This window comes from Mytilus edulis, chromosome 7, assembly GCF_963676685.1.
Source record: "Mytilus edulis chromosome 7, xbMytEdul2.2, whole genome shotgun sequence".
Classification (NCBI taxonomy): domain Eukaryota; kingdom Metazoa; phylum Mollusca; class Bivalvia; order Mytilida; family Mytilidae; genus Mytilus; species Mytilus edulis.
The window spans coordinates 57265512-57274774 of record NC_092350.1 but is presented as its reverse complement, the minus strand read 5'-3'; the positions used below and the strand labels follow the sequence as shown (position 1 = coordinate 57274774).

Here is a 9263-nt window from a genome sequence, read left to right as displayed (position 1 = left end):
TTTTGGTGTTTGTTCATTTTTCTCTTATTTCGTTTTCATTTGATGGTTTGAATTTTTTTATGTTTTGGCGGGCGTGTCACGTTCATGAATAGCTAAGTAAACGGTCTGCAGTTTGATCCTATTTGAATATCATGTGGTGTACTACAGTTATTGACGCTTGCCTTCTTTATTCTCAATTGTGTAATTTTTACATTCCATATCTTAGTATATCTCTCATTTTTATTTCTATCGATCCTACATTTTAACACTTACTAAATGCCTTTCTTCTTTCGATTTGTGTTGTGTTGTTATCAATCAAGACATTTTTCATGCAAGTCAAACAGTTGTCGATAATTTTCACATGGGCCCTTATATTTGAATTTAATCTCGATCGTGAGTCTTGGTTCACACCGAACAGCAAGCTTTAAAGGACCAAAAATGACTAGTGTAAAACTATTCAAACAGGAAAACCAATGATCTAATCTATACAAAAAACGAGAAACGAGAAACACTTATAAACCACTTCAACAAATGACAACTAATGAACATCTAGTTCATGTATATATATATATATATATATATATATATATATACAACTCGTCTAAACATCAACCCAACAATGTTAGATCTGTAAATTTGCTTTCGGAAATTTTTTGTTCTTCCCTCGTCGGGATTTGAACCCATGCTACTGAGATATCGTGACACCAAATCGCCTGCACTGTAGCCGTCCCGCTAGACCACACGACCACCTGGGATTCATAAAAATGAAGCTATCGGTGGCCATGTGTTACCTTTCCAAGTCAGTTTAGCGTCGTACTACAGTACATGATATATAAGGCATGGATATGTTATTTTAACAGATCAGCTAAATTATCTATAGTAAAGGATCCTACAAATAAATGTAAGATACAGTCACAGAAAATAATTATATTTATAAGTACGTCTGAGTCAGTGACAACTCTACAACAGATTTATCCATCGGATCACAGCAGTGATGGTGATACATGGTTGTGTACATTATGTATTTACAACTCGTCTATACATCAACCCAACAATGTTAGATCTGTAAATTTGCTTTTTTCGGGATTCGAACAATTGAGGATCATTATTAATATGGAGACTACAGCATTTAAAGAATTATCAAGTAAGTTGATATTAATTCATGAAGATTTAAGAGAGCTGATAAATATTTCAAAGACTCAAAAAAATGATGAAACTAAAATCATTGAATCTCTTAAACGAGAACTGAAAATATCTTTCAATATTGTGGATGAGCATCAAGCCGTCAACTCACAAGAACTTTTGATAAATTCTTCACAAGATATTTACAATGTAAGAAAATCCATTATCTCATTATGGAAATGAAAATAAAATGAGAGAAAACAAAACTTCTGGAACTTTCTTAAAAGTCAAAATACTGTAATTATTTACGAAACATGGTTGGAAAAAGAAATGCCAGTAATTCCAAGAAAGTTAAGACCAAAAACCATCCCGGGTGAATACACTGATGACATTAATATTCGCCGCGAGAATGCTATTCGTAATTTTGAGGTTGAAATTAAACTTTTGAAAAATAAAGCTAACAGATATGAACATAACTACAAAAAAATAGATGAAGAAATGTACGAAACTTTTGTTGCAAAATTTAACGCCGAAATCACAGATAGTACATGTATTAACAATTGATGGAGATCTGATTGTGAAAAAGAAGAAATTAAATCTGTACAAATCTGGGAACGGAAACAGCTATGGCTTGAAGAATACGAAGAACATTTCGGTGATTTATTCGTTACTGAAGAAAACACACAGATTGATAACGCATACAGAAAGAAAACCTTTCAACGGAAAGAAAGAAAAGTACAAAGAAAGTATCCCGGAACTTCACACAATACCGACAATAACCCAACAAACCAAGCAGTAGTATCACATAGTCCGCACACAAATATCCAGCCCCGAAATAATCCAAAGTATCATCAAAATCAAAAGCATTATTCTAAACAAACAACAAATGCGAATCAGAATAAATATAATTTGAGATTACGAAGAAATCCTGCACCAGATAATAGACAACAAAATTTTGTAAATGACAATGGTACTACATACATAGGAAAAAACGTTCAGAATCATTTTTTAGGACAACGCAGGATGAACGACAAAGGGGGAGGAACAACAGACCGCAGTATACGGAACCAAATTCAATCATCAGTCAACACGAATTACAAGGAGACATTTCCGAAGGAAATAGCCTAACAACAGAAAAAATGCACCCTAGAATCATTAACTTGTCGCATAGAAAATTACAATTAAGGGAAATAAATCTTTTTAAAAGAGGATTAAAATTTACACCAACACCTAATGAGGATAAAACACAACTTGGAGCCGACATTAATGAATCTGGCAGAAGATTGAGGATAAATTATATTTTTTGTGAGGATAATGAAGAAAACGAAGAAGAAGAAAAAAAACCACTGGTAAGAAATAGATCAGAGTGGATTCCAAGACCAACAAAAGATAAAGATTTAGAAGAAACTATTAAAACATTAAAAACAAATTCACTTACAAGCAATAAAAATGTCAAGGACAATTTAACCCGAGAGGAGAAAACAGCATTACAAAATTTAAAATCAGATAAATCAATAATAATAAAAGAAGCGGATAAAGGTAATGCAGTTGTAGTCATGGACCGTGAGTATTACAGAGATAATATTTTAAATATGTTACAAGATGAAATGTCTTATGAGGTGACCGATAAAAAATTGGACCGACAAACAAGTACAATGATTAAGAAATTACTAAAGAAACATGAAACGGAATTGTTTAAAGAAGAGATAGATTACATTTCAAATTCTAAATTTTCAGAAAGCTATTTCTATGGTTTACCAAAAATTCACAAAAGTGAGGAAATTTCAAATGCGATATCAGAACAAAACAGTGAATACATCGAACTTTTAAGACCAAATGATTTAAAATTTCGACCAATTGTGGGCGGACCCAATAGCGTAACACAGAATTTAAGCCATTGTATAGACATTGTGCTTAAACCTTTATGTCGAGAAGTTCCAAGTTTTATACGAGACGATTTGGAATTTTTAAATCATCTACCAAAGACTGTAAACCCAAATTCCGAACTCATTACTTTTGATATTGTCAGCCTATACACAAATATCCCTCATGATTTAGGAATTACAGCCGTCAAATATTGGTTAGAAAATACGGAAAACATCATTGAAGACAGATTAACAAAAGAATTTATCCTTGCATCTTTGAAAATTATACTAGAAAGAAATATTTTTTACTTTAACGGAACATACTATCATCAGAAAAAAGGAACAGCTATGGGTACTAAAATGGCGCCTTCATATGCCACTTTGGTACTTGGATATTTGGAACAATTATTATACGAAAAAATGAGTCACAAGTACGGAAATGGATTTGCCATTTACATACGTCAAAACTGGAAACGATTTCTTGACGATTGTTTTATAATTTGGAATTCGGATATATCTGTCTCAGATTTTCATTCTGATTTAAATTCTTTAAATCCATATATAAGTTTCACTATTAACAGAAATGTCAGGGAAATGCCGTTTTTGGATATTTTGGTTATTATAACGGAAGACAATGAAATTGTCACAGATATCTTCTCAAAAGACACTGATACACATATGTATTTAAATTTTTACTCAAATCATCCAAAACATGTAAAATTAAATATACCTTTTAATCTAGCGTCTAGAATAATCACTATTACAAGTACAGACATATTACGCAATAAAAGACTGGAAGAATTAAAAGCGTATTTAAAGAAGCAACACTACCCAGAACAAGTAATAAATTACGGAATTCAAAAGGCACTGACAAAAGGACCAATTGCTACAGAATCACGGCGATCCGAAACTACCGAGGAATCATCCAACAATTTAAACAAAATTATTCCGTTTGTCACAACTTATAATCCGCGAGATTATGACATATTTAGTTTCATGCGACAAATTGAAACAAATTTACACAAAAGTGAAAGAATGGACAAAGTTTTACAGAAAAAGAAGATTATCAACAGCAAAAGACAGTCAAAAAGTCTGAAACGATATTTAACATCTTCGAAATTTGACTTCAATGAAACTGTGCCAATTGTAAAAAAATGTACCGATAAACGATGTATGACTTGTCAAAATTTAATAGAAGAAAGTTCAATTTATTTCAAAAATGGAAAGCATTTTACTGTTAAGCAAAATATGTTTTGTAAAAGTTCAAACGTCATCTATTCTCTCATATGTTCAAATTGTGAGGAATTCTATGTTGGAGAGACAAAAAAATGAACTGCGGACTAGAATGACTTTACATAGACAGCAAACCAACCATAAAGATTTAACACTCATCAGGGCAAACGACCATTTCCATCGTTGTTCTAATGGACGATTTAAAATATTTCCATTGTATATGGTCAATCGTCAAAATGATTTTCTCCGGAGGAAGAAGGAAGAATTATTCATAAACATTCTCAACCCGGGATTAAATGATAAATGATATTCTAATTTTAACATAACATTTTAAAATCTTAAAATGACATTATGACATAAGTAGTCTCTCTTGTATTTGTTAACGTCATACTATTGTTAACGTCAATCAATTGTTTTATTTATATACAAGTCACATTACCTGAAGATCTGCGGAAGCAGTGAAAGTACTAGTAAAAAAGTGATGCATTGAAACCGTTATTATCTTTTAATAATTTTCTTATATATATATATATCCAAGAATCTCAAAGACATACTTGTGACATCTAAAGTAAAGAAACACGAAACTTCTAAATTTGGGTGTTACAAACAATGCGGTAGACGCAACTGTAAGTGCTGTAAAGCCGCCAACACTGACCACTCTTTCAGCAGCACAGTAACAAAGCAGCGATACAACATCTATGTTACATCTAATTGCAAAACGGAAAATAGTATTTACATTCTTACTTGTGGAACTTGCAAGCTGCAGTATGTTGGGGAAACAGAAACCACATTCAACATCAGACTAAACAACCATCGGTCGTTCTATACAAAAGGAAGAAACTGTCCAATTACGAGACACCTCTTAAGAACAGGACATACTTTTGAAAATATCACCTTTCAAATAATTGAGGTAAACCAAAATTGGGACTCCGAAATGAGAAAAAAACAGAGAAAGGTTCTGGATGCATCAGCTACGTACTCTTGAACCTGATGGACTTAATGAGAGGGATGAAAAACAGTTCTACCCGAAACCAAAGGAATAAAATATTTATGTACAATAAACTGCAAAAAATTGTTTTATACAGATCATCAATCAATATGTTAAACTTTTGTGTAGCTCAAGCTACAAAGATATTTTTGTCATGCATCCGATTTCACCTAGATAGATGCACACGCCCGATGAAGCTAATTTGTTTAGCGAAATATTGCGTGAATAATATATAAAATATAACACCTAATTTTATAACACTCATTTGTGTGTTAAAGTTACATTCTTAGACACTTATATATATATATATATATAACTCGTCTAAACATCAACCCAACAATGTTAGATCTGTAAATTTGCTTTATATATATATAAGTACGTCTGAGCCAGTGACAGCTCTATAACAGATTTATCCATTGGATAACCAGCAGTTATATATCATGTACTGCAGTACGACGCTAGATTAAAACTGACGTGGAAAGGTAACACCCGGCCACCGTAGCTTCATTTTAATGAAGCCCAGGTGGTCGTGTGATCTAGCGGGACGGCTACAGTGCAGGCGATTTGGTGTCACGATATCTCAGTAGCATTGGTTCGAATCCCGGCGAGGGAAGAACAAAAAATTTGCGAAAGCAAATTTACAGATCTAACATTGTTCGGTTGATGTTTAGACGAGTTGTATATATATGTAAGAAAAATAAATCAAATGCTATAAAAAATAAATAATCATGATCTTCTATTTACCTATATTTTATTTTTTACATTATAGACATAAGTATGTAATGAAAGTCTATCGCTTCAAACGTCCCTATTCGTGTACCTGGTACACGCTTAATCCTTCTTTACGCATTTCTTGTATGAACATGTATATCCTTTACAGCAGTCGTTTTTTCCTTTACAGGTTCTTGCTCTACATGACGTACAGTTTCCATAGACGCAGCTTGAATCACCACAGCAATCACGGGTCTTTTTGCATTTTCTTGGGTTACATGATTTGCAGTTTCCGTAAACGCAGCTAGATTGATCACAGCAGTCACGAGCTTTTTTGCATTTTCTTGGGTTACATGACTTGCAGTTGCCATAAACACAGGTTGAACCAGGACAGCATGCATTTTTCCTGCAGTTAGCTCCATCATCTACACAAGGTGGTGATGGTATTACACTTCTTTTTACAAGACTGTAAGAAGAATAGTGTTATAATGTTATCATATGAAATATATATTATCATGTATATAGAATTGAGAGCGCCTATCATCTGTACAAGGTGTGTCAAGAATAACTTTAAAAAAAGTAAAGACCTGCTTACCAATATGGAGCACCTTACTTAGATCACATACATTTTTAGTGTGGTTCGTGTTACTTAGTCTTTAGTTTTCTATGTTGTGTTTGTCTTTTTTTATTTTTTAGCCATGGCGTTTTCAGTTTTATATTTGATCTATGAGTTTGAATGTCTCTATGACAACCTTCGCTCCTCTTTTAAGAAGAAATATATCACCAACAAGTCTTAACAATAATTTGAGATTTTCTCTCGTTAGAAATTTATAACAATTCCAATCTTACATCGAAGGATGTGTCTTGTTTTTAACTGTTGGTATATGGTAGTTAAATACATATTCGGAGTTTAACTATTTGTTTAATTAATCATGAGCAGTTATTATATATGATGTTCATTTTTATTCCCAAAAACGAAGACTTATCTAATTACACTTATTATACATATTACATGTTGTCTGTCAGCATGTTGAGTTTAAAGACAATCACTGTGTCAAATATTTGTTATCCATTGCAGCGTTTAATACAACTTTAGGGTAGTGCTAATGAGTCACTTACAAAAACGACGCAATTTTATTTTTAATTAACTGTTGCTTTTTTTTCATTTGTTTTGAGTTGATGCATGTATTATGCCATCTTGCAAAACAGCAGTACATAGTCATTCTAGTTCTTAAGAGAATATGCAATTAATGTGTACAAATAATTATATATAGATTATAGATGAGATAACTCTACATAAAGACTAAATGAGGTAGAAGTAAACTTCTTAAGGTCAAGTTACGGTTTAGAAATAAGAGCAAAAACTGTTGTTTTTTTTTACCAACGAAAAATAAGTGATTTACTGCATGATCTACATTACTCAGATTGTTTTAACAAATATGGAATACTTTTTTGTGTTACGTTAATATCTTCATACTCAGTCACATAATGGGAAAAAAAAATCTTAAAGAAAGAGATGCAAAACAGATATTTGTTTTCTATTTGAAGCAAGAAAACAAGTCGGTTTACACACTTTTTTGTTTTGATTTCCTAAAATTATACCATAAACCTATTGTCTCATACGGTTTTTCGAAATATTGTTTTTACTAGATTATTCAAACTCAGACTCAAATCTATACAATTGTAGATTTAAATTCAAACTTAAAAAAAAAAATCCAACTTACTGGTTTGCCAGCTCATTATCCTCCATCATTTCGTCATTAGCCATGGATGCTGGAAGTAAAGTAATTTTTATATTTCAGCATCGTAATTATTATCTATTTTTACGAAACACACCTAGAAAATAGTCAAAGCGTACACACATCCCGCTATATACGACACAAATGCAAAAAAAAACGAACAGTATATTGATGAACATATACACGTTTCTATACGGAACATACATTTCTGAATCTTACCCAATTAACAAAAGTTTAAAAAAAATATATGTAGAAACATTCAAAGATTAACTTTCGCCAAACATCATCACTTCTTAGTCAACATAGTGTGCATGACTCACAAATTCACAAGGAGGCAAAATAACGTAGAGAAAAGCAAAGAGGAAATACACGTACATATCATTAACACGACATTACGCACATACGAAAATACCTATTACAACACACAATGTATAAATAGTATTATAAATGTTAAAAAATAAATATGTTTTGTCCATTTCTACTGACAGGTTATTTGTTTAAAAAAATATTTATTCATTCCGTATCTTTAATTGTACAAAAAATGTTGTAGCATAATTTTACTATTTTTTATTAGCACACATAAATCGCATTTATATTATCAAATTTCGGAAATTAAGAAATAAGCGTCATCTTAAAATATTTACCTCCAACAAACACTAACAACAGACTGGCAACTAAACAAATAGACATCTTCATTCTTCTGGTTTCTTTTCTATGCAAGACACTACAAAGTAAACATAGTTTTTATTTATTTATTTTCAATGATAACAATTCGTTATAAAGAACCGTTTTTTGCAGGTTTCGAAATGGTAATGATGATTTCAAACAAGTTAGTTTCAAATTGTTGCAGGAGTATTACATTTCAAAAAGGATAATTCTTTTTATACTCTAGCGATTTGCATATGCCAACTACCTATACCTTTGCAGGTAAATCTATTTCCAGGACAAAGTTCAAATATATAGTGAGTCAATTTCTATTACATTATGTAAATTAACACTAATTTTAAAATTATTTTGATTAAGCAACATGTACTTGATATATTTGTTTTTTTAGCTCCTTCATTTTCAATTCTTTTGAAAATTTACCATTTGCTTCTTAGAATCATTTGTTATGAACCTAATTGTCAGCGTCACATACTTCTTTATAAAAGTAAACGAGTTAATGAATTCTAGTCTGAAAATGTCACAATGATTTGCGAAGTATATAAACAATCAGTATGAGCAATGAATGATTCAGACAAGTTTAGCATTTCAGTCGATTATAAGACTTACAAAAATGTATCCACTGCAAGGGAAATTTCTGAACAGTACTTAAGTTATCGCAGTGGATAAATTCAAAAATTGCCTGAAACACTGCAAATGTTGTAATCTTGCACATACTTTAGGGAGCTGTTAAGATTAAATAAGTGTTAAAAATCAAATTTAGTTTACAAATATTATCGCTTTGAACAAAATATCTTCCTTAAATTCTGTATTTATAATTGCAATAATTGTACTTACATGAGCAAATATTGTAGACTTTTAACTTAATATATTTTTTTTCAGCTTTTATACTCGATTTTGACGCTAATGATAACATATACTGCGTCGTTGTACGTCCTTTCGCGATAATTTATAAAACTGGTC

The 9263-nt window shown here is 31.5% G+C and overlaps 2 protein-coding genes across 2 annotated transcripts; one reads left to right on the top strand and one right to left on the bottom strand.

Moving 5' to 3' along the window:
• The first annotated feature begins 2240 nt into the window (after positions 1–2240).
• LOC139483246 (uncharacterized) lies at positions 2241–4298 on the top strand. The gene has a single exon (XM_071267275.1). It carries the CDS (start codon positions 2241–2243, stop codon positions 4296–4298), a length of 2058 nt encoding a protein of 685 aa, XP_071123376.1.
• A 1623-nt stretch (positions 4299–5921) lies between these two features.
• Positions 5922–9263, bottom strand: LOC139481856 (keratin-associated protein 10-4-like). Its single transcript, XM_071265372.1, has 4 exons — positions 9138–9263; positions 8282–8361; positions 7623–7671; positions 5922–6364 (listed from the first exon to the last, which is right to left on the bottom strand). The coding sequence occupies exons 2-4, from the start codon at positions 8331–8333 to the stop codon at positions 6019–6021; spliced, it is 447 nt and encodes a 148-aa protein (XP_071121473.1). The 5' UTR covers positions 8334–8361; positions 9138–9263; the 3' UTR covers positions 5922–6018.

What these genes read in the sequence shown, in the direction of transcription:
- LOC139483246 (XM_071267275.1), top strand. Translation starts at nt 2,241, where the DNA reads ATGCACCCTAGAATCATTAACTTGTCGCATAGAAAATTACAATTAAGG.
- LOC139481856 (XM_071265372.1), bottom strand. Translation starts at nt 8,333, where the DNA reads ATGAAGATGTCTATTTGTTTAGTTGCCAGTCTGTTGTTAGTGTTTGTT. An exon ending in GTTGTTAGTGTTTGTTGGAG is followed by an intron (nt 7,672 to 8,281) that starts GTAAATATTTTA and finishes CTTTACTTCCAG; the next exon opens with CATCCATGGCTAATGACGAA. An exon ending in GATAATGAGCTGGCAAACCA is followed by an intron (nt 6,365 to 7,622) that starts GTAAGTTGGATT and finishes TTCTTCTTACAG; the next exon opens with TCTTGTAAAAAGAAGTGTAA.